The 26,407-nt window shown below is 39.8% G+C and overlaps 1 protein-coding gene across 1 annotated transcript; it reads right to left on the bottom strand.

The window, feature by feature from the left end:
- Positions 1–442: 442 nt before the first annotated feature.
- On the bottom strand, positions 443–25,694 carry LOC139639042 (zinc finger protein 208-like). Its single transcript, XM_071513097.1, has 22 exons — positions 25,580–25,694; positions 24,432–24,606; positions 23,627–24,309; positions 22,143–22,314; positions 21,883–21,947; positions 21,023–21,191; positions 20,839–20,934; positions 19,497–19,595; positions 19,321–19,407; positions 19,140–19,220; positions 17,976–18,059; positions 17,558–17,800; positions 12,605–13,385; positions 8,507–8,742; positions 7,543–7,947; positions 6,572–7,057; positions 5,469–6,185; positions 4,834–4,895; positions 4,591–4,743; positions 3,831–4,068; positions 3,102–3,374; positions 443–1,901 (listed from the first exon to the last, which is right to left on the bottom strand). Exons 1-22 carry the CDS (start codon positions 25,586–25,588, stop codon positions 1,282–1,284), a joined length of 5,934 nt encoding a protein of 1,977 aa, XP_071369198.1. The 5' UTR covers positions 25,589–25,694; the 3' UTR covers positions 443–1,281.
- Between the last annotated feature and the right edge of the window lie 713 nt (positions 25,695–26,407).

The following is a 26,407-nucleotide window of genomic DNA, read 5'->3' as shown; positions in this document are numbered from 1 at the left end:
GGGGCAGGTTGTGGAGCGATTTAGTGAAGGCCATAGCTGGCAACAGGAAGTTGTAATGCAATGCCGAAGCATTGAGAAACAGAACGTGAAAAGGGCCCATTGACCTGAACTGAATAGGTACAGTGAATTGTTGAATCGCCAGCCGATGATGCAACAATAGACTAACATTTCTGAACATCCCACCATTCATATCTATGGGGAAAAAAATTAACAGAAAAGTTTAATATTTATATAGAGAATCAAAAAGTTGAATACATCACATAATTGATTGTGTAGATCACTAGCTCACTATTAAAATAGATCTGTTATACTTGTCAAGAGCTCAATCAAAATATTCTCATAATCAAAGTAAGGGGAATAATTACATTTGTGTGTGCATGTAAACAAAGTCAACTGAAAAAGGTTAGATGCACTCTTCTTCATCTTTTTATTGTTGCTGCTGTTGAAGTAATATTTAAGTTAGTCTCTTGGAGGGGGAAAAAGAACATGGGGGATCCATTAAGCTTAGTTAATTTTAAAGGAAGCAGGTAGGTCACCAACAAGACAGATCTCTCAATGTGGAAGCCAATGACCTTAAGCTACTGTAAAACATTGGTAAAGTAATATTTTACAATAACCATTTTGGATGATGTTCAGAAACTAAAAACATTTGGGTATTACAATAAGTTTCCAACAATGCTGAAGCTAATATTTCATTATTATCCTGTAGTATGATGTTCATAAATAATAACCCAATAAATTAAGCAGATTATATAATAAATAACTTTCAAGTTATTTTACTGTAATAGTCCAGGATATAAAATAATAAACAAGTAATCATATGGAAAAGGAATATATTTTAAAGTATATTCAACCTTTTTTTTCCCCCGAGAATATATTAGAAGCATTTTCTCTGTATAACTAGCACTCCAGTTCAGACATGTTCTTACTATGGTCCGTGAGTTTGTGGATAAACTGAACTCAGCCAAGACTAGGTGAATCATAGATATAAATAAAGATAATTTAAAATGATTCTAAATTGTTTCATTTTGTGAAATACCATTTCCTGATATGTTACATGAAGCTAATTGTATACATTGCATTACATTGTATATACACTATTATATTTGAATACCATGATATACTATAAATTCTCAATCTAATTTAATAACTTTAAGTTCATTTATTTCACAAATTAAAAGATGGTAAACTGTGTTTAAATACATTTACTTTCCACTATATCCACTGACCTAGGCAGCTGATTTGCTAATATTACTGTGAACTTCCAGGTGACTGTGTGTGTTAATCACTTGCCATTACCAGCTGTTGTTTTGGTCTTCCCAGCGGTTTCGTTGGCTTTTTTGGCTTCTTGTCATGAGTCTTGAGATGCGCTCGATAACCTTGAGAGTAATAGAAGCACTTCCCACATTTCTCACAAGTATATGGTTTCTCTCCGGTGTGAACTCGCAGATGAACTTTAAGGTCACATGCTTTGGAGTAACTTTTACCGCAGATTGAGCACAGGTGAGGCCGCTCTCCGGAGTGCGTTTTGAGGTGCACGTTCAAGTGGGAAGATTGGATGAATGCCCTCCCACACTGCTCACAGCGGAAATTCTTTTCTCCAGTGTGTGTTAACTCGTGTTTTTTAAGTGAATCTGCTGTGACACAACTCTTTCCGCACTCTGAACAGAGGAAAGGTGAATCCCCTGAGTGAATGCGCTTGTGTATTTTGAAATAATATTCATTTTTGAACCTCTTGCTGCAGTCAGGACATGCGTAAGGTTTCTTGTGATTCTTGTGGTGTTCTTCCAGCTGTTGTTTTTGAGGGAAGTCCATTCCACACTCTCCACACACGTGGATTGTTATGGGAGGTTCTTCAGGGGGATGCTTCTCCTGAACTGCTGCCCCACTGGGCAACTCTCCTGTAGGAAACACAAAGACATTTATAGTCATTCATTGTGGGATAGTTCTTCATTTATAAGGGTATAGCCTATAGAACTTGCAAAATCATTTGGTCATTTATATATAGTATGCATACAAACACAGCATGGCAAAACAACACTTTTAAGCATGAGAAGGCTGTAGTGGAAGCACAAGGTCTGATCTACATAACGAGTTATCTTTGTACTTAAAAATGAGGAAGCTACAACTTGTTGAATGTTGCTCTGCTGCAAGAGAGGTTAAGTAGTTACTATACTATTAGCCTTTAATCACTGGTAGTTGTTACACATCAAGCTGTGCCCTACAAACAACATGGAGTACCTACATACTAACAGGAAACTGAAATTAACTTTATGGTTTACCTGCAAAGGGCTGTAAACTAAAAATTACTTGCCAATAAATATTTTTACCGGCCAATATAATCAATATATACTTTTTAGCCCCGCGGGAGCAGGGGCTCTGTGGATCGCACTGTCAGCGGTCGCTCTGTTCACCACTTTATGGGTCACGTGGGTGAAAGTGTGCCGCAGGGAGTTAGACTGCAGACTCGCCCGAGTTCGATTCCCGTCAGGAACAAAAATTCAATGTCACGGGGCTGTTCGACTCTTAAGTCTTATTATAGAAATACCTAATCCTGCCCGTTTTCAATGCTATTTAATGTATAGAATCCTGTACTGTCTTAATTTAACACTTGTTCAATCACTTAAACAATGGATCAATTTTGTAATTCATCATGAAGTGCAGCAGAATTCAAATTACTAGAGCAGTTTGTAGTTTCAAAGTTTGAACAGGCAAAGACTAAAGAGTGTATATAACCAAGGCATTCATATGTTACTGTCCAGTGTTACCGGCCAGTGTGGCAGGTGACCCTTATTGATTTATCCGCCAAATACAAATGTTACTGGCATTTGGTGTTTGGCGGATGGTAATTTTGGACCCTGGATGAGTGCAGTGTGTAGGCACGTTTAAGTTATGTGTCCAGCGGGAACATCTCTTCATTTCACTGCCTTCTTTTTCTGTCAGCATTATTTTAAAGATCACAGTGCCAAGAGGTAGGAGTTAAAAACACTGAATGGGTTTTCAGTGTTCGCACAGTAACAGCAATAGCCATGACCAGCACTTCCCACAAGCATCTGTTAAAATAATTTACTCAAATAAAATTATTTATTTTTGCTTCTGACCTCTGTGAACTTTCATGTGTGTTTTGAGGTTTCCACTCTGGGTGAATCCTCTTCCACATATGGAGCACTTGAAAGGTCTTTTCCCTGAGTGAATTACAAGGTGTCGTCGCAGGGCAGTGTTGTGAGAGAAAACTCTTCCACAGGTTGGACAATCATAGTTCTTCTTGGGTTTGCGTGTCCCCTGGAACTGTTTTGGCTCCTCAGACTGTTTTTCCTGAGGTTGGTCACGTGTGTTTGATTCCTCAACAGTTGCTGTCCCGCTGCAAGCTTCTCCTATGCAACAAAAGACGTGAGTTAGTGTGAATATGGCAAAGCTCTGAGTGAAACATTGTCTGATTTAACTATGCTTTCTAGTAAGACTGCAATACAAACTTGATCTGCATTAAAATAAAATAATTTGTAGTCATAGACATTTCATTTTGTCTCTTTATTAATATGTTTTAATATGTTTATTGCTTTATCCTCTTTTACTTTGAGAAAGTTTTTAAGATATCACAGGTTCACAAACAAAACCCTTGAATGTTGACAGGTTTTGATCCAGGTACTCAGGATGATTATCTGTGAATGTACTGTATAAAATGATAGCTCTGAATTTTTTTTTTATATAGCTCAAGTGCAGTGCATTTTGATTACATGACAGATTAGAGTCTTGGCTATCTATCTCAGATTTGTGAGTTGTTCATGTTTACAAAATGGAAATAACTGAATTCTGAAATGTAATGATATTACCATTTAAGTCAAAGTCATCTGTGGATAGTGTGCTGTGATCCTGCTCCTGTGTAGTGGGTCTCTGTTCATCATGGTGGTTCGTCTCTGCACCCCTCTTGTTGACCTGTGTTTTCTGTGATGTGGTGTTGTGTGGGTGAGGTGGCTCCAGCCCCAGCTCTAAGGGCGCTGGTACAAGAGGAAGCCCAGAAGGCCAAGTGGGATGCTCTGCTATACAGCTCTCCTGAAGGGGCTCATCATCCTATAATCACAAGCAGTTTTGTATTATCCTTGAATGTCTACTGATATTATTTAATTTTACTGTCAATTAAGTGTACACTGTATAATGCTACTTGTACAAAATAAACAACATGATTTTTTTTTCCAAACTTAATTGCAGTTAATCTGGCTCTTTCGCTGACATGAACGTTTTCTTTCAGCTAATTTTTGAAGAAACTGTAACTTATAAACAAAGGCATCTTGTGATGCTAACAAGAAAAAAATCTGGTATTATACAGTATATTCTAGTGATTGACACTGACAATGAGGCACACATCTACTTCATCACTTAAGTATTGTTTTAATCCTTAATTTCTTGTAATATTGAAATCAAACCTGAGAATGCACCAACTGACAGTTTTCAATTCTGCCCAATTCAATCCCTATTATCTTGCGTTTGTGCTGTGCCTTCTGAATCCATTAACAAGTGAGGCCAAAAAGTATGGGCTCTCTTGTCCACTCAATGTCAAGGTAACAAAGAATGTTGTAATGTAGCATCACTTACCGTTGTGCCCCTGAGCAGGGCACTGAAACTCATGCTCTGTCCTGCTGGACCGAAGTATGGCTGGTGGCCCTCTGCTGCTCTCCAGTAAGATGTATTGGGGTTTTGGCCCCATGGGTTAAATGCTGTGTGGTGACCAAAGTTCCACCCAGGCATCTGGAAAATATGGAGTAATAATGACCATGAGGGCTTTAAATGGGAAATACATGTTATGTAATATTATCTATAGGATGCCATTCCTCTCACCTGGCTGTGGTCAGCTGCAGCATGATTTTCTTGGTTACCAAGGTGATGGTTAGGCCTGTGTCCTGCATATACCAATGATTAGATTAGTTACATTATATCCATTAGTTAGGTTACATAACAAGTAGCTCATGCTTTAAAGCGGGATCTTTTAAACATATCACCAGTTGTGGCATTTTCAACTCCAACTCCACTTACAACCAGAATTTACAGTGATCATCTCTACTAAACGTAAGTTAAAATACAGTCCTGAATGTGCTCTGATACTGTAATGAATAAAGGATAAAAAATTTCCATATAGAATGTTTGATAAGATTATGTTGGCAACAAATACAACATGCATATCATTTAATCCCACCAAAATCTACAGTTTATATGAATGAAATTATTGGAGAAATACTTAACAAAATGTCTTTGTTAAATATTTCTCCAATAATTTAATTTCACATTCTATACACCATACATTTATATGACTTAATACAGTGATATAAATAATTAAAGTAAAAGTTATTGATATAGATTATTAACATACTGTATATCTATTTCTATATCCAAGTCAAATTAAGATACAATACTTAAGCTTTTTGATCAGAATGGTTCTGATTTAGGTTAGCAGGTCGGTCAATCAGCACACCTACCAAGGTTAGGAGGATCCCAGGTCAGGTCTTCTCCATCCGAGTCATGCAGATCCCTCTGTGAAACCCTCTTGGGCTTGCTTGCCTTCCTGGGACTGCCCAGCTGTCTGGGCCTGCCAAGCTGCCTGGTGGGCCCAATGGGTTTGGCATTGTGAGTCTTCTTATGGTTGTTAAAGCCTTGCCTGTAGTAGAAACTCTTGCCACACTCATCACACTGGTACGGCTTCTCTCCGGTATGAACTCTTAGGTGGACTTTTAGCTCTTCGGCTCTCGCGTAACGTTTACCGCAGATGGAGCAGAGGTGAGGCCGCTCTCCAGAGTGTGTTACATAATGTGCTCTTAGAGTAGAGGCTTGCTTGAACCTTTTTCCACATATACTGCACGGGAAAGGTTTTTCTCCTGTGTGATCTCGCATATGGTTCTCAAGTCCCTTTGGTGTGTGGAAACCTTTATCACACTGCGAGCACTGGTAGGGCTTCAGACCCTCGTGCCCAGCCTGGTGTTCTTTCAATTTCTGGATATACATGAATCTCTTGCCGCACTCTGTGCAGGCGTATGGTTTCTTTGATTCATGGACCTGCTTCAAGTGTTGTTCCAATAGTTTTTTTTCTGAAAACTGTGTCCAGCACAAATGACAGAAGCAGATTTCCACTGATGACTGAGCCTCTTCAGGTTGAGAGGAACCTTTCTCAATCACTGCCACATTGGTGGGTTTCCCTTCTGCAAGAAAGACACAATGAAGTTCATGCTCCCACCAAACAGCTCTCTCAAGGTGCTTTGTAGCTGCTTGTATCTTATCTTTATGGAAAGAGTCAACTAGTTCAGAGATTTAGAAAATTCTTCATGTGAACATATCCAGTATATAGTGTTTCAAATTACTTTCAGCACACACTGCACCACCTGACAAGGGAGTTTAAAATTTGGATGATACTATGCTTTGCTACCTTATTTTCCAACTACCTCCACTGCACTGTAGAACCTGAAAATGTAAAATACTGGAGGTGGAGGATGAATCGCCCAATCAACAGACAAAGACAGACAGAAACAAACTTTCTCAACAATCAAAAAAGGGCCAAGACAAATAATGTCAACCTCACGGCTCTCACCTTTATGAACTTTCTGGTGTGTTTTAAGGTTTCCAATCTGTGTGAAACCCCTTCCACACAAAGTGCACTTGTATGGTTTCCTTCCTGAGTGAATGATAAGGTGTCTATTTAGAGAAGCACTAGTAGGGAACTCTTTCCCACATGTTGAACAGAGGTACGTCTTTGGAACCCTGTGTTCCTCATGAGGTTCCACAGGTACTCCTGGCGCTGGATGGTAGATTCGCCGGTGAACTATCAAGCTTCGATTAGCTCTAAATGTCTGTCCGCAGTCACAGCACTTGTGAAGCAGGTGTTTGCCATGCTTCTCTCTCATGTGCCGGTCTCTGGCATACATGCTCTGGAATTCCTTATTGCAGTCTGTACAACTGAAGAGCTCCTCGGCCTCATCTTTCTTTCGACGTTTCTTGGATATTGTTTTCACAGAATGTTGTTTGGCTGGTGTAGCAATATGCTTGTCACCAGGCAATTCAACATTAGGAACCTTTCCTGCATGTATGAAAGACAGAAGTCAGCAGGTGTACAGATCAACAACACCGGTGCCCTAAAAATGACTGTGACTCTTTAACTTTTACTGAATGTGACGAACTTTAACTCAATTTTGAGCATCATTTGTTGAAAGTAAGTTCTAAATTGACAACATCCCCTTTTACATCTCATCTTTTTTTATACATCTTGGGACTATGTCATCATCAAGCCACTTGATTGTGGCACATGTGACAACGTTTACTGCCCTGAAAGCTGAGGTATAATATAAATTGAGGAGTTGTAGACTTGTATGTATGTAATCATCATACAACTAGAAGCACTATTAATACCATATTAGCACCACTGTTAAAAACAGGCTTGAAGCTACTTTTCACCAAACCAGTCCACCAGACCACTGACCCCCAGATCAAAGATCCAAAACCTCTTATGACTCAGGTCTGATACCCAATACACAACATTTTTTTTCTTATGCTGTATCTACTTACCCTCAGGATTCCATTCCATGTGCGCTCCTTCTGAAGTGATCAGACTACTGGCAGCCTCCTCTCCATCCAAAGCTTCAGCAATCTCCTTGGCTTCAGCCGACCAGCCGTTATGTGTGCTGAGGTGTTCCTTCAGCCTGTCCTTGCGAGAGAATCTCTTGTCACATACAGGACAGAGGAAAGGCTTCTCTTTGGTGTGGATTAAATGGTGTCTCTTCAGTCTGTTCAGGAAATTGAACCCTTTCCCACACTGGGAACATTTATGAGGCTTGGCTCCAATGTGAGTCTTCTGATGTCGTTGTAGCGCTCTGCTATTATTGAATTCCTTACCACACACTTGGCAGCAAGAAAGGTCCGTGCTTCCCTCCAATTGTTGACCACCAGTTTGGTTAGTGTCAGGAGAAACCCCTACATGATTCATAAAGACAGAAATTAGGATTCCACATGTTCTCTTCGTTCGTTGGCAGGGCCAAGACAAATCATGTTGGCATTAAGCTGTTTCCTAAACACATGTAGAAGGTTGACAGACACAAAGAGGGTGACAAATAACTAAATGTTGCTGGTTCAACCCTCAACACTGACAGGAGTGGGTATTCAAGCTGTGAGATGGTGATGGTGACTGGTGGCTGGAATGACACATATGGTGAAAACCATCACTGCTATGGTGCCTTTGAGCAAGGCACTGAACCTGTAACTGCTCCCGGGGCTTTTGGCAGCAGCTGTCCCATTTTCTAACCTCTCTGAAGAAATGAAGGGCATTTTTGTGTGTGTATCCAAGAAGGGTAGGTTCAAAAATAAAAGATTTGAGGTTATTTTAGGTACTGTTAATTGTTCATTTTATTGTTTCTAATACTTTTATTTTATTTCACTGTTTCTAGACATATTATTGCTGGCATTATAAAACTCTGTAACAGTAGATTTGGCAACAGTATGTCAATGAAAGAACAATAACAGTATTTCAACTCACCACAACTAGCGGGATCCCATTCAACTTCCTCTCCGTCTGAGTTGATTAGACCACCAACTACTTCTTCTCCCTCCTCCTCCCCACTTGTTACACCAGTGGATTTTTTGGTGTGTGTTTTCATATGAGACCTTGCTTTGCCCAACCGAGAGGACCTCTTGCCACACGCAGGGCAAGGAAATGGTTTCTCTTTGCTGTGGGTTTGCAAGTGAGCTTCCAAAGGGTTACGATAAGCAAACCTTTTTCCACAATGGACACATTCGTCAGGTTTGACTCCTGTGTGATTCTTCTTATGTTGGCAAAGTCCACCTCGAGTACTTAAGTTTTTCCCACACACTTTACAGCGATGTTTGCCGGCTGCCTGGTTCTCCTGGTGTTGTTCACATTCTTCTGACGCAGTATGGTGTTTCTTATCCCCAGAGTATAGTTTTTGTCCTTCCCCTATGGGAAAAACAGTGTGGATTCGTAACTCTACTTGAGTAGTAAGGTAAACAAGTTAATTTTGTCAACACCCTTCCAAAAAATTGAGACACAGTGGTCTCTTAAAAGATTTTTAAGCTAGACACAGCAATGAGAAAAAAAAAAGGAAATAGGTCAGTCTCCACTCACCAAGATTGACAGGATCCCATTCAAACTCTTCTCCATCTGAGTTGATCAGACCACCAACTGCCTCTTTTTCCACTTGCATGCTGGTCTTTTTAGTGTGCATTTTCATATGAGACTTCATATGGCCCATCAGAGAAAAGTTCTTGTCACACACGGGGCTGAGGAAAGGCTTCTCTTTAGTGTGGGTTCGTAGGTGAACAATCAAAGGGTTTCGATAGGCAAACCTCTTCCAACAATAAACACATTTATGAGGTTTGACTCCTCCATGGTGATTTTTTGTATGTTGGCACAGACCACTTGGTGTACTGAATGCTCTTCCACAAATTTGACAGCAGTGTTTCCTGTCTGTGTGGGTCTCCTGGTTTTGTTCAGGTTTTTCTGATGCAGCCTGATTTTCCTCATCACCAGAGTACAGATGGAATCCTTCTATAGGAAAAAACAAAATCACAGCATGAATTGCATATAGTATATGGACAATAGTATTTTTAAACAAGATATTTTTTTATGACCCTATAAAGTTGTGTTTCCCCCTCTAGTCTTCTACTCACCTTGTTGATTGGGATTCCAGGGAACTTTGGCTACTATCTCAGAAGCTGCCCCACACTCCTCCTCAGTTTTTATCCGTAATGAAAATGTTTCATATTTAGTATTGGTCGGGCTTCGGTCACTGTCCTGGCTTTTGTCACCATCACTGGGTAGGCTTCCATGACCATAGTTAACACTGCTGGCAGGGCTGTGCTGTCCATGGCTGACCTCAGGTAAATGATCAGATGTGGTTGCACAGTGACAGGGGAGAGCTCGGCCAGGGAATTTACAAGAAGAACCCTAAAAGGGAGACAGTAATAAATAAAGTAAAAAATAAGCAACTTTTTCTTACAGTCATACTGTCCCCACCGTCAATGTCCACAATCTCATGTTTTGGATTCCTGTGGAAGAGTTACTTTTACCAAGTGAATTATGGAAATCATAAGCCTTTTCGCCCATTCACATCCTTTTCGTAAAAAATAATAACAAAATGGACCCTGTAATAACAGAAATCAAGTTACACAGAGCTACTTCGTGCTGCAGCAGCAGAACGAAGCAAGAGCTCAAGAGTAGAAAATGTGCATTACCGATAACGACCAGTGAGCAAGATGTATCGTTTTGGTTCTTGAAAAATACTTTAGACAATGGTTTACTACAGAGGAAAACTACAGAGGTATATTTTGTTAGATTAGCCTACACGATAGACGGCAAGTTTGAGTAACACATTTTAAAAAGTAGGGTCCCCAAAGAAAAAGTGTGAAAATCCTAGTGACAGTGATTTACATGATCTAACGCGAGCGGCGTTGTGCTGACCAAAACAAGCAGCAGAGTTGCAAACCTGACAACCTGCTAGTTATGAGTTTAACACATAACAAGTCTCTCCTCTGCTAACGAGTCCTGCCTGCTTCCAGCCAGCCACCCCTGCTATAGCCAGCATATCAACAGCAGGCAGTAACATTAAAGTTCAGTAGCTAACATTGCAGCAAGATCATTAGTTGCATTCTTTATCATTAGCCAGTTAGCTAACTGCTAGCTTGTTGCACTGATTCAGCCTTCCAGGACAGATTTAAAACTCACCTCATTCATTGTGGATCTAATTCGCGAGGTTAGCTTTAGCTAAAGACGAAGAGTCTTCATGTTGATATTATCCAAATGCCAAAAGGTTGTTTAATTCCTTATCTAAGCAATCCTAACACACCAGCATCCAGTTAGGATCTAACGCTAATAGAGTAACAGGCGAGCTAGAGTCGGGGTTGCCAGATATGATTGAAACAGCAGCCTCAGCTGTCAAATGAAGCCCAGAACTAGTCTCAAAGCATTTCGTGTTTCTTCCTACCACAGTAGGGTCAAAACTGATCCGAGTTTACCATGTAAGTTTTTATCCGATTCACACGAGGCTAAATAGAAAAACATTAGTTTCAGAAACTAAAGTGTGACTGTGGCTATGTGTTTTATTTACATAGGCCGAAATGGTTCAATGCACCACTGATGGCACTATCATGGCAATTCACGCTAGAACTATATTATCTATTGCCAATCTTTTGAGGATGGACCCTTGGCTTCATCAATAGAATAAATGAAATATGTCTTTTTCATTTAAATTGATGGACCAAAATGCAAAAGAAATGTAGATTATTTTAATAAACTGGTCATGAGATAAAACACTAAAGTGGGGGATAATTTGTTATTTTATGTTTGAAGAGTTTCTTCTGCAATGCTAAATTATGAATATGCATTGATGAGTTTACACATAATATTTTGCACACTACAAACTATACATGTTCCGAAGGCTCGTACCTCCTGTGGACTCTCCTTATGTTGTCCGTTTGTCCTGACTGTGTTTACAAAGCAGACATTTCTTTCATCAGCTCTCCATCGCAGGCCTACTTGGGTCATTTTCGTTGCGAAGTTGGAACACTGCAGTGCACACCGCCACTGCCTCACGCTCCTTGGTGCCTGGGATTAATGGGAAACCTACCAGATTCCGTGTGCATTATCGCTGTAGAGAATTTTGATACATTTCCTGTAAATCATCAAACATAAAGGAAAATGTTTTATGGTGGACAGTTTAAGGAAAACATGAGTCTGGAAAGGATTTCTCCTCATAAAAGCCTATGGTTGCTGCAAGGGGTTAGTGTTTATACAGACAGGTCATGAATGAAGCCACAGGCTGATCCATCCAAGTGAGCCATCTTTACCCAAATGCTGCACTGGAGTAGGTGTCATGGAAATGTATGTGTCTGACGATAAAACAAAAAAGCTTGTTTTTCAGCAGAGATGTTGAAACATTCACAATCATCGATGATAGCAATCACATAATGAAGCCTTGCTTCACCCTGTAGAAGATAGTAAACTGAGTTGATACAGATCGGCTGTAATCAGCAATAGAATGAAGTTGGACTAAGTGGCTAACATGGGAAAATCAATTGTTGAAACTTTTTTTTTTTTTTTACAGTCTATGGTTGAACCATAGTACCATGTGACCAGCCAGCTCTATACAACAGAAGCTGTCAGTGAAAGATGGTCACAAAACTTCATAATGTATACAATTTGAATTATCAGGTGAAAAAAAAAACAGCAAGACAAGTTTCTGTAAAATCCCTCTATTCCATCAACATGGATTTTAAAATAACAAGGATATTGTGCATAATTGTTAACATTGAATATTAGTATTTGGCATGCAGGATACAAAGGCACTCAAATTGTACAGATGGGCTTCTAGAGAATAGTGAACTTAAGAACATGGGTACAATAACAACAAGATAGTAATCTTCCAATCCACCCTTAGTGATTAACACTGACACTGTAGTGGCAATTTTCAGACAGAAACTGTCTCTGCTATAGGAGGGAGCCAAGAGACACAGGAGTGGATATAGATAGGAAAAAAGACACGGTAGAGAAACAGTCTTCTACACTATTATCAAAAACAGTTCACAAAACAAAACACACTGCATGTTGTGAGACTGTTAGTTTTCCAGCCTGGGCTGTTGCTTGGGTCTGCCGAGCTGCCTGGTGGGCCCCATGCGCCTGCCAGCATGTGTGCGTTGATGCTGCCTCAGACCCTGGCGATAAATGAAGCTCTTCCCACATTCTCCACACTGGTAGGGTCTCTCTCCGGTGTGAAGCCTGTGGTGCACCTTCAGCTCCTCGGCTCTGGCGTAGCCCTTCCCACAGATACTACAAAGGAAAGGTCTGTCCTTGATGTGGGTTTGATAATGTGCCGTCAGGTAGGAGTTTATTCGAAACCTCTTCCCACAGAGGGAGCAGGCAAACGGCCGGTCCCCGGAGTGCTGCATTTCATGCAGTTTGAGAGAGGATGCTGTATGGTAGCCTTTGCCGCACTCCGAGCAGAGGAAAGGTTTCTCGCCAGTATGGATGCGCTGGTGAACTTGTATGTAACTCTCATTGATGAACCTCTTACCACAGTCAGGGCAGGAGTAGGGTTTCTCCTTGATGTGGCTTTTCATATGCTCTTCCAGCTGTTTTTTGTCACTGAACTGAATGCCACACCGGCGGCAGAAATGTAGCTGTAATGCAATGGGTGCAACTGCGTTTGTGTCAGCGGTTGTTTGTGTGTGCATTGTAATATGGTGTGCCTGTAAAGCTGAGAGACTTTCGCAGTCTTTGTCACATTCCAGGCACCGTAATGATGAGCCAATCCTAGACTCGCCTGGCAGAGCCTCAAAGTATTCTGGGAGTCCTGACGCTATGGGATTCACCTCACTATCCCAATCCACAACACCCTTGCGTCCTACACATAGACAAAGGAGAGAGAAATCATGTTTTAGTCTTTGTCCTCTTCAAGTATAACAATCTTTGCACTGCCTTGAACTGAAGTTTCACTTTACTTGCATTTTTTCATGGGGCTTCACAAGCATAGCATGAAAATCATATTTTACCATGAATTAAATATATACTGCTCCAAATAAAGAGTTGTGAGTAACTGTAGGCACTTATCCATATGGTATATGCACTGTGTGGTGCATCCATACAGTGCATGTACTCCATTTGGACACATTAAAAAAATGCCGCACTCATTTTAATAAGACAGACCACTCTGAGACCACTTGTTTGCAATGTGACATTAAGACTTTGAATCTTGAATCTTTGGAAAAAATTACGAGACCACATCAAAATTTTCAGTTCCACAGTTTATGGGTGTGTAAAATCTAATTTGATTGTAATTTCAAACCAAAATATTCTCATTCAGAGTATTTTTTGCAGAAAATAACTGGTCAAAATACAAAAACACACAATGTCATTATACATTGAATAATGTAAACTAAACAGGTTTATACCCATAAATAAATAGTAAAAGTAACAGTTTCTTTGCTTAGGGAGGGTGCAACAAGCAATATTTGGTGGAGTAACCCTGATTCCACAGCTTTCATGTGTATTGGCATGCTCAACCAATACCTAATGAATGCTGCATTAAGTTGAATCAGGTGTGCCGGTGGTGGAATTTAACAAATACATGGAATGGCTGGGGTGCCTCAAAGAACAGTATGGGAACCACTGCCATACAAAATGGTGATGGTCTCTTAATTTTTTCCACAGATTTACAGTGGTAACACTTTACAGTAAGGGTACATTAATTAAGGGTTAGTTAATGCTTAATAAGCATTAACTAACCCTTAATTAACAGTTAACTAATGTGTCTGGTAATCATTTACTAATGGTGTTCATGTTAACTAAGGCGGTGTTTCTCAACCACTGGGCCGCAGCCCATGTGTGGGCCGTGAGTGCCCTCTAGTAGGCTGCGAAATGTTTTCAAGTTGAAGCTCACTTTTTGCGAGGAAAATTATTCTTTTAGTAAAGTATTATTAAGTAGTTTTAGTAAAGAATATTAATCTAATAATATGATGGATATTAGATGTTTAAACCATATAAAGTTTATAAACAATTATTAAAATAATAAATTATTAGTTCTATAAAATCCATCCATCCTTCAAACAATGTCATCAATTTGAGACGCTCAGTTTGCTGACAGATAAGGCAAGCTAACCGGTAGGCTGCAGTGTGGCGAATAATGGAAAAGTTCCTGAAGCGAAAAAACAACAACGGTAGCGTTACTATTTCACCCGAAAAATATAAAATTTGTTCTCAAATGAGGCGCTAAAGCCTTCCAAACTGAGGCGGCATCTTGAGACAAGACACCCAACTCTTGTTGGAAAGCCGGTTGACTACTTCAAAAGAAAAGAAAATGGACTACAATTACAGAAAAGGTCTATCGTTTCTTTGACTACACAATCTAAATGTGCACTGAAAGCCAGCTACTTGGTAGCGAGACGTGTGGCACAGACCAAGAAAGCCTTCACGATAGCAGAGGAATTGGTGCGGCCAGCCGCTGTGGATATGTGCTGCGAGATGATTGGGGAGGCTGCTGTGAAGAAACTGTTGAAAATCCCACTGTCAAACGACACTGTGAGTCGGTGAATTTCAGAAATGGCCTCGGACATACAGACCCAGGTTCTGGAAGGAATAAAAGGTAGCCCATTTTTTTCTTTACAACTGGTTGAATCCACGGACGTCAGCAATGCCGCATTACTGCTGGTTTTTGTTCGTTATCATTAGGACAGTAGTCTGCATAAAGACATGCTTTTCTCTGGAGAGCTACCAACGCGAACTACGGCTCAGGAATGTTTTCGTTGCCTGGATGAGTACTTCACCCAGAATGGACTGGAGTGGAAGAACTGCGTTGGTGTCTGCAGTGACGGTGCAGCGTCGATGACTGGGAGACATAGCGGCGTCATCCGGCAGATACTCGATCGGGCACCCGAGGCTAAATGGACACACTGTTTTCTCCATCGTGAAAGCATTGCATCGAAAAGGTTGTCACCGGAGTTCCATGAAGTGACGGATGTGGTCGTGAAAACCGTTAACTTCATTAAAAAGAATGCCGTGAACTCAAGATGTTTTTCTCAGTTGTGTGAGCGCATGGAGGCAGATCATGTCCAGCTGCTGTACCACAGTGAGGTGAGATGGCTCTCAAGAGGACTGGTTCTCAATCGCCTGTTTGAACTGAGGAATGAAGTCTACTCTTTTCTTACAGAGAAAACATCCACACTCTCACACCACTATGTGGATTTGAAGTTCCAGGCTAAGCTTGCTTACCTCACTGTCATCTTTTCACTGCTGAACCAGTTGAACCTCCCACTCCAAGGGAGGAATAGCAGCATATTTTTGGTTGCTGACAAAGTCGAAGCTTTCAAACAAAAACTGGCACTGTGGACCAAGAGGGCCCAGGAGGAGAGGATGGACATGTTTCCACTCTTGAAACATGTCCAAACATGAAACATTGGAGAACTCCCCACACATGAACATTACTGATGTAGTGTCCCAGCACCTTTCACAGCTGACAGAGAAATTTGCTGAATACTTCCCCGAGGATCCCAGAGAAGGAAATCTGTGGATTTTGGACCCATTTTCTGTGGACCCCACTGCAAATGACATTGCCCTGCCCACAGATTTGAAATCCCAGCTCCTGGAAGTTTCAGCAGACAGCAGCTTGAAGTTGCAGTGGGACAAAGTAGACCTGGGCTCTTTCTGGATCACTGTTTCAAATGAGTACCCTTGCCTAGCATTGAGAGCTGTGAAGTTCCTTCTCCCATTCACAACTACATACCTGTGTGAATCAGGATTCTCAATTGTGGCCACAACCAAGCCCAAGGCCCGGAACAGACTAAGAGCAACCCTGGAGGCCACCCTCAGAGTCAGCCTCTCCCCCATCCCACCCAGAGTGGATCTTCTGGTGTCTGAGAGGCAAGCTCAAGCGTCTCATTGACTGCTGCCAACATGCATGAAAGTAAGTAATAACTTGGTTAAATAAATAGGATTATACAGTTATATTATGAAAATCTTTCAATGGGAATATTAAATTCTTGGTATGTGCTATGTGTTTATGTTTATCACAGATATGGGGAATAACTACTGGTATTGCCACACCAAAGATGAAGACTGCTGCAACACCTGTTCTTCATTTTTAACTCTCCTGCCATAGAAATTTAATCATCCTTATTCTATTGATTGACACAACTAACTATTCTTCATTTTGTTCATTCTATTATTTTATTTATTATTTTGAATTATTAATTGATTGACAGTGATCTTATTTATGCATGTTTCTTTGAGTGGTTTTCTATCCACTTGCTTTGAGTGCACTTCCTGGTTTTAATTACTTCCTTGTTTGCTGTGGCAATTATTGAATCGTTAGTTCTTGTTGTGTTAATAGGCCAGACTCCACTTTTGTATAATAAATCCCTTTTGACTGAGAATGCCCTGCTTTTATGGTTTTATGTTGGCTTCTGGCACACCCATACAATTTTAAACCTGTTTGTTTTTACTGTATTTATTTAATTCGAGGGCTCCTGCCATACAGGCGGGAGCCCTCGAACTATTAATGTAGTTCATTAATACACTTAGAATAGATTATTAGATTAGATTATTCGAATAGAATAGGTTAGCCAAAATAATTTGGGATCTTTTTTTTTATGGGCCCTGGCCCGTTAAAAGTATGAATAGGTGGGCCTTAAACTACAAAAGGTTGAGAACCCCTGAACTAAGGTATTAATTTATACATTACGGTATTTAATAGTTTATAAAGATGACTATTAAATAATGTATAAATTAATACCTTAGTTAACATGAACACCATTAGTAAATGACACATTAGTTAACTGTTAATTAAGGGTTAGTTAATGCTTATTAAGCATTAACTAACCCTTAATTAATGTACCCATATTGTAAAGTGTTACCTTTACGGTAATCGCTTAAAATATTAGGCATACTAAGCGTGCAAAACAGCATAGCAAACACTAGGTATAAAAAATAAGTGAGGTGAAAATACTGTTAATGGTAAAGTAATACTGTGTACAGTACAACTGTACAATACCAGTTGTACTGTGATGACAGTTCAGTTCTCACCTGTGTGAACTTTGTAGTGCGTTTTGAGGTTTCCCTTCTGGTTGAAACCCCTCCCACAGATGGAACAGCAGTAAGGTTTCTCTCCTGTGTGCGTCAGTTCATGCCTCTCTAGTTTATACGCATGCGGGAATTCTTTGCCACACACTGAACAGTGGTAGTCTATCTTCTCTTTGGGCTTCTTCAGGAGCTCAGGAGGTATTTCTATTGGTGTACGAGTCATCTTTCTGCCAGGACGCCGCTTCACTATGCAGGGACAAAGAATGTGAAATTACACAATTATTTTGTTAATTTAATACTTACAAAGAATGAGCTCATAAATAATGTAATCAAATAGCAACCAGATAATATGTTGTAATATGTTAACGTTATTAATAATTTGTTCACTGAAATAACACTAGTCAATTCACTCTGCTCTTACCAGGGATGGAAGTAACTGTATTGCTGCCTTTTTGTCCCTCAGCGGGTGGAAGGGTAGCTCTCCTTTTTCTGTAACGCCTCTTCCCTGTGTTGGATAAACGTTGGAGGAAATGAAACAACTATGGTTATAAATAAGAGTGTTGAATAAACGTTGGAGGAAATGAAACAACTATGGTTATAACTAAAGCTATGGCCTGAGAGAATACTCGATTCTGAGTGGCTGGAGGGTGTCCATTAATTTAGTTTAACACACAGTGTAACTGTGTGTTGATCACCATTCCAAATTTGTGTGTGCAATCTTTAGACACAAGCAGCAACACAGCACAATAGAATAATAATAACACTATTAATGTTATCAAAGTTCTCTGTACTTCACAGTTACTTTCCCCATTACATGTCTTACCATGCTGTACCTGGTGGTACCTGTAGCCTACAATCTGTTGGGGAAAATAATGTTGATATTGTTTTGGGCACGACAAAGTGATTAGCATGCTCTCAGACCAGATTTACTGATTAAACAACTAGAGCTGCAACGATTAATCGATTAATCGATTAGTTGTCAACTATTAAATTAATCGCCAACTATTTTGATAATCGATTAATCGGTTTGAGTAATTTTTTAAGAAAAATAAGTCAAAATTCTCTGATACCAGCTTCTTAAATGTGAATATTTCCTGGTTTCTTTACTCCTCTATGACAGTAAACTGAATATCTTTGGGTTGTGGACAAAACAAGACATTTGAGGACGTCATCTTGGGCTTTGGGAAACACTGATCCACATTTTTCACCATTTTCTGCCATTTTATAGACCAAACAACTAATCGATTAATCGAGAAAATAATCGACAGATTAATCGACAATGAAAATAATCGTTAGTTGCAGCCCTATAAACAACCATAGGCAACATCGGTGACTGAAAGGCTTGGAAGCATAATGTTAGCTTGCAGGCTCATAGCCATTTTGGGATGAAGAGACTCCATATCCCATTACTAGGCTATTAGTAGGAATTGTCCTATCTGCTGGATAGTGAAGTATCATTTCCATTTCATTCTATTCTGATTATGGGGACTGACCGTGCTCCAGGTATCTGCCAGACCCTCGCATGTTACCAGGGGAGGTAAGGTGCCAGTTATAAGCTCTTGTGGACCCTTTTATCTGCTCTTACCAGGAACAGGTGAAACAGTCGTGGCTTCTCCTCCTTCGGCAGATGGATTGGTAACTTTCCTCTTTCTGTAAGATCGCTTTGCTGGTGAAAAAAAAGCTTATTGTGTGAATCCAAAACACAACAACAAACACAACAAACAAGTTAAACTGAAGTTATCCTGTCCCATTTTTTCTTCTCTTACCTGATGTAGAACGGAGTGTTTTTGAGCTTGATTCTTCTGATGCCACTGTGGTAGGGAAAACTCTCTTTGTTCGGGTACGCCTTTTTACTACGAGATGAAAAGTATGACTTCAAATAACAAATAAAACAGTAAGATGTGTATAGTTTCCTTTTTTAGATATATTAAGGTACACTCACTATATTCAAGGGGAGCACTTTCACTTCCAGGCTCTCCCTCTAAGTCTCCACCAGACAACACTGGAGTATCTGAAATCTTTTTTCTACCCCTTTTCTTGCCTTTGTGACAAAGGAAAGGAGTAGATTATTATTATAACACAGAGAGAATAAGGGGAAAATAAGGGGACAATTATATAGTGTTTAGTAAGACCAAAATTGATGCTGAATTGTGAATAAATCACTAACTCCCTACTAGAGGAACTAGTCTCAGAAAAAGTAGTAATTATCAGTTGTCATGGCAACAACATGACCCCTCTTCTTACAACCTTACCTGTTTGTATAACACTGTGTAATTGTGATGTAGGTTTGGATGAGTGGACAACTGCACTGGGGATCAAAAGGGGATACTTGCCCGTCACTGACAAAAAATATGGCTAACATGTCCAAGTAATATAAAGACTATTGTATATTTAATTTAAATGATCTGTTGAATGCTGACATAATTGATATAGTATCATAGTACATGGTCTGAATTTGGCACTTTCTTGAACTTGCACTTGATGTCCTTTATCGATCACCCAAATGATGCTTTTTCTAATGTTTTTACATGCTTATGTTTTATGTTATATTATGTGCTGTCATGTATGTTTGTTGATGTTTTTGATATTCTTTTATGCTCTTTGTGCAAAGCAAATTCCCCCAAGGGGCAATAAAGGTTTCATTCATTCATTCATTCATTCATATTATTATTCATATTGTTAAACCAAGCGTAATTCCAACTACCTGTTAAATCATCTATTCAGCAAAAGTCTCTTTGAGGAGGCTTCAAAGTGAAATGATGGGTTTGTTTTCACATTACTGAATGCTTAGCACCATTTACATTATTATATTTCCATTAGATGCCATGCATCTGAAAATGCATTGTTTACTGACAGCAACAGAAAAAGTAGATTCCTTTAGGGCCAACTCAAGATTTGTAATGAGCAAAGTCTTCTTCTAGATCTAAAACGCATGTTCGATAGAGGAAGCAGGGCCCTCTTGACCCTGACCAAATGCTTAAGGCTGAGGACTGAAGGTGGCCGGGCCTTTGCTGTGTGGCCCTCGGGCTACCAGCAGCAACATCTAATCACCTCTCAAACCACATGTTTACAACACATGCTGTTATTGTTATATATTTTGCTTCCAGCTATTTTATTATTTGTTTTTACTGCATGTAACCTTGTTCTAATTTATGTATAGCATTATTATTTGTTGCCTTATTGACTTATCATTTTCTTGTTTGCTAAGAACTTTATAACATTATGAAACAACCATATTAAATGGAATAAAAAAAAAAAAAAGGTCACCCCAACAATTCACTCACCAGTATTAGCAGGAACTTCTTTCTCTCCCTCTGGGAGGTCCAGTGACACCACTGGTGCCTCTGGAACCTTCCTCTTTCTACCGCGTCTCTTTCCTGCTAAAAATGGGGGAAAAGAGATCAACTCAAAGTTGTGTCAGAAGTGATATTTACAACCACTACTGTTTTGACTTTTTTTTTTTTTTACCATGACAAGAGGGAGAAACAGTTGTGATCTTTACTACTCTTTCTTTTTCCTCCTCTCCTTCCCTTTCGTCATCTTCCCCCACACTCACGACTTCCATCATGAGTGTTGGACTGCTGCTCTCCCTCGGGTTTTGGCGTTGCACCTGAGACTCTGTCAGGACACCACCAGCCTATGATCAAAACATAACCATTACAAACATAGCCGAAAGCCCTCTCCGATTAACACAAGTTTAACCTGAGATCACAAAATAATAATTGCATCCAGTAATCTTAGAGGTTGATAGTAACTGCTTTAACATTACCAGAGGTGCCAGAGGAGACTTTGGACTTGTCACTTTGTCAACACCCACATAATGACACACACACCCGTACCTCTCCATTGTAACAGATTAATGATTACAAATAAAACGCAAATGGTTATGCCACAATCTAGGTATTCTTAAAATGTACTAAATTTCACCTCATATTATTACATTATTATTACCATTATTATGTCTGCAAAATAGCTTTCAATAAGACAGATTCAAAAATCATGATTCCTTCAACAATAAACTGCCAGTAATAACTGTAATGTGGCTCAAATTACTGACAGGTCTCCTAATTAAAATAAATAAAAAATCCTATCCTGAACATTTATTGAAAAACAAAAAATAAAAGAATTACTGACATTCTGAACTGGATCAAATTGGTGGAGGTATTCTAGAGAAAAATTACCAGACCTCCCCTGTTAACAATAATGCCACCCAAAGATGTATTTTTTTTTTTATTATAATAAATAGAAATCAATTATTTTTATTTGAAGAAATCTGAGTTTATATAGTCATAGGGATACTATTTCCAAAAGCATAACTAACAAATTACCTTGCTGGAAGTATGTGCTGTTTGGGGACCTCCTGTGTTATCAGAGCCACAGTCAAGACTGCCTCCTGTCAAAATCAGATAGTTGGTTCAGATTCAGAGACACCTGACAGACAGTAATGACATGAAACACATTCATGCGTTTCATGTCATTACTGTCTGTCATGTCATGAAACACATTCACATTCAAGATTGATTTTAAAATGCTGTTTATGTATTCAGGCCTAATTCAAATGGCAATTGTAGAGTTTTTAACCACTTACTGGCATCCCAGTCAACCGCTTCACCATCAGAGTTGATTAAACCGCCAATTTCTTCTTGTTCCTCCTCTTCCTCCTGTTGCAGCCTGACAGTCAGGTGGAGTGTTTGGTCCCTCAAGTTTGCAGATGCCATATTGAGGCCATGTGACAGTAGTGGCTTGGTTTCACCAGAATCCTAATTACAAAACACATATAGTGCTGTGAAAACGTATTTGCTTGCTATTTTATTTTCAGCATCTTTGGGTTGTAGTTATTCACAGAGGGAGTCTGACAAAAAATGACACCTGATTTTGATGTTTCTCTCATTTGTTTGGTGTTCAAGGTACATGCGTGTCTCATCAAACATGCGTGTCTCACTGACAAATCTTGCAAAGCTAAGGTATGTGGCTACAAATATATTCTCCTTTTGCATTTTTGTGGAGCCAAGATAGATGAGTCTGTGTCATCCATGACCTGGGTCCTGTCCCACTGAAAGCCATATAGCAGGGTCAGGGACAAGTCACTTTCACATGTCTCAATTAAAAATGCAAAGATTATAGATTATAAAAACCTTGTTTTGCAAAAGAGTTCCATGCTTTGAATTTTGAAGAAAACATTTTGTTTCCTAAATTGTCTGAAAGTACACTGACCTTTCCATGCAGAGTGGATGTGGTGGCCTATGGTACTGGTACTTCAATAGTTTTTCTAAAACAATGACCCAAAATGTGTTGGTATTTGATTGTGGAGTGTGGGGAGCCCACCCCCTTCTTGTGAAACTTTGTTTGGGGGCCAGTCTGTGATAAGATTTTGCTCATTCAGAATTGATTTATCACAGAATGGTTTATCACAGTCTAGATGATGACAGGGGTGACAACAGTTGGGAGGGTAAAACCTATACGCATTCAGATCACTCTTCTCACACTCTGTCTCATTTGCTAATTAATGAATGGAGCCAAGTGAAATTCAGCTTGTTGGAGACTACCTTTGATGACACTTTTGTAAACAAAACGATATGTTATAGGATACAACCCTTGTGGGTTCCTTCAAGAGCCCACACACTACAGGAACTGTGGTCAGGGTAACAGTGCACAGACTCAACTAAACAAACTGCTTTTTACTTCTAAAACCCAGCCTCAATGAAAATGCTACAATGCATTTACAATCAACAAATCTATAAAATGGCTGGAGACAAAAGTCAGTCAGACAATTTAGTACTTTGGCTGACGCTCTTACCCAGAGCAACTTATAATGTGCGCAATAATAAAATAAGTTTTGATTTTTAGATCACCAAAATTACAAGTACCCGGTAGTAAGGAATGCAACGATCAGAGCCACATTGCCCTGACAATACTGCTCTCACCATAGAATGATCATATAAGAGAGAAGTGCTAGGAAAAGAAATAAAATAAGAGCTGATAAGGGAGATATGAGATTTTTTTTCTTTATGAATTGTTAATGTGTGCATAATTTTGTATATTATGTATTTCTTAAAAAGAAAATAGACATACTGGTTGGCCAGGTGCTGTTTTTCTGTTCTGATCCGTGTGATGTTGTTCAGATTCTTCTGGCAAAGGTGTGCTTCGCTCCCCACTCTTGTTCTGGTCCAGAGCGTAACACTGTAGATGGGATGGCAGGTCAACTTTGGGGTTAATGCTGTCAGGTAAGCCCTTTCCATGGACAGCACATTGTTCCCCTACATGTGGTCTCTCATTGGCTTTCATGTTCTCTCTGTGGCTGAGGGTCTTCTCACATGCAGGGCAGGAGACGGGTTTCTCTCCTGTGTTATTGCACTGATGCACAGTCACATTTCCTAGCTGGGAGAAGCTCTTTCCGCAGAGACATGGTTTCTCAGCAGAGTGCGCGAGCATGTGTCTCTCCAACGCCTCTCTGGCAGAACAGCTCTGACCACAGAAAGTGTGGCTGCATTGTTTCTCCCTGGGGCCTCCAGACTCCCCACAGCATTTACACTGGTGGGACTTAAAACTGTCGGCATGGAGATGGCACTTCCCACCCTGTGAACAGTCGCAGCCTTTCTCCGCAGTGTGTGCTCGATGGTGTCTCTTTACTCCATGTGAGATGGAGTTCTCCTTCCCACACTCTGGGCAGTGGTGTAGACAAGTGTCTGTGGTGGTATCCTCAGGGGCTCCTGATAACCCTTTTTCTCTTTCTGGGCAATAACTGAAACCCTCACCTGTGTTGTAAATTATGAGGTAAAACAAAAATATGTGATAAATCAAAATCAAGCCGTTATGTGCATTTCCTCTGGTAAGATGATGTTGATGTTAAATGTTTGGGATTTAATCTCTTACTCACTATTATCACTCACAGACCAGCCTTCCTCTTCCTCTTTGATGATTACCCTAATCTCTGGTGTCTCACAGCTATAGTCAGGGCTCGCTGGTGCTTTTCTTGAATCATGAAATGGTGAATTCTGCTCACCATAGTTATCATTAAGACCCAGTGACAAAGAATCTTGGAATTCAGGATCCTATCAAGAGATAAAGAGACAGGAAGTGATGCTGATGCAGCAGTGGTCAAGTTGTGCAAGGTATACACTGCATGCACAGCAAAAAAAACAACTACCCACTTAAGAGTTCAGAAACCTCAAAGATAAGACTTGCAGTGACCACAACTTTAGACAGACATAGTGAAGAGTGCTGCACAATAATGTATCATCTGTCAGAACAAATCCCATGTATTCAAGCCATCATAGGCTATTGCAGCCTTGCTATGTTAACACATAGTAAAATGTAGCAAAAACATTAACTTGGAACTGTGATGAAGCATAATGCGAGAAAAGCGGCAGCCTGTGTTTATGTGAAATTGCCAGTTTTTTCTTCACTCCAGACACCGTTGAGGTAAATTTGCCGAGGCATTAGGTGCCACATACGGCTGAGATTGCTGGCCATATTTCCAGTACAAGTGGAGAAAAAACGTCTGAGGCCCTGGATCCATGATGAAACGGGCTGCTAGGCACTAAGGTGAAGACATCAATAAACTTGTCAACTTTATCACACTAGCATTGTCTTTAGCACAATAATAGCTACCCTGTCTCATATTTTCTTGACATAAACATTTGAGCCCAAACATAAAACCATACAGTTCCGCAGGAGAGCCATCTATCTATAATTTCCGGATTTCCAAGTTCTGTTTAATGCATCACTAGGTTAGTTAGGTTGACAACATAACGTCACTAGCTAACTAGCTAGCTAAAGCTAGTGGCGGGGTGTGTTGGTTGAGACTGTTATTCGAGACTGAAGCTAACTAACGTTAACGAATGAACCTGTGCCACTTCAGTCGACCAAAGCCTAACGTTGTATTTGTTGGTCTGCTTGGTAGCTAACGTTATCGGACGGGAGTTAGCTAGTTAGCTGTAGGATAACTAACTGATATCAAGCAGTTTAGTAATGCAATCTCAATGTAGCGAACGCCAAGAAGCTTGATAATAACTTGAATGGTACCTCAAACATAGTGTGATTTGGTCGCCGTGTTTGAATGATCTTATTGTTGTAAGAAATCGCAATGACAGAGTGAACAGTAAACCAAGCTAACTTCTATGCTACAAATAACGTTACATGTAGCTGTAAAAAAAAAAATAAAAAAAATCTGGCTAACTGTGTTGTGCTACCTTCTTCTTCTTCTTTCAATATAAGCGGGTCACAAGCCAATGGAAAGTTGTGTACCGCCACCTACTTTATCGGAGTGTGCACAGGATGGGGAAATTAGCACCAGCCACCAGTGCCACTGCCTACTGTTAAAATTAGGATGATTAACTTCTACACCAGGTGATTTCACTGATTAGCACGCCTTCCATCAGAGAGAAGGAACTAGACCCACTGACAACTTTAAACACACTCTAAAGTACATTCTACTTCAATATGTCTACAGGTGGGGTATTTATGTAGGTCAAGATTATGAGACATATGCATTTATGCATTCATTTACTGATAGAATAGTCCAACCTGTCGATGAAAGTGGAAATTTAAATTACTGAATACCAACATAGCTATTTTGTGTAAACCAAGGAACATAATCTAGAAATACTAACAGTGAATGGGTGCTTTCTTATCTTGTATGTAAATTTATTTTTTCTAGTTTCTGGAAAATGGAAATGGAAACTATCTTGCTAAACAAAGAAACTACTTCCTATTTGGTATTTAAACGTTCAATTTCATATTGCATTTCATTTTAAATGTCTAATTTTAGATTGGATTACATACTTATCTCGGTGAGAGGTCAGAATGCAGATATATCGCATTTTCTCTCTTGAAATGGTACATGCCACTGTA

Source organism: Centroberyx affinis, unplaced genomic scaffold, assembly GCF_046629955.1.
Source record: "Centroberyx affinis isolate AG114_WGS23_722 - 3 ecotype Tasmania unplaced genomic scaffold, CSIRO-AGI_Caff_v1 ptg000280l_1, whole genome shotgun sequence".
Classification (NCBI taxonomy): Eukaryota; Metazoa; Chordata; class Actinopteri; order Beryciformes; family Berycidae; genus Centroberyx; species Centroberyx affinis.
Note: the sequence above shows the minus strand (reverse complement) of the source record. Positions and strands in the feature narration are given on the sequence as shown.

Bases quoted from the DNA above. Each gene is read 5' to 3' on its own strand.
- LOC139639042 (XM_071513097.1), bottom strand. The intron at 21,192-21,882 runs GTAATTTGTTAG...TTTTGATCATAG, and splicing joins CAGCACATACTTCCAGCAAG to GCTGGTGGTGTCCTGACAGA. The intron at 7,058-7,542 runs GTAAGTAGATAC...TCATACATGCAG, and splicing joins CATGGAATGGAATCCTGAGG to GAAAGGTTCCTAATGTTGAA.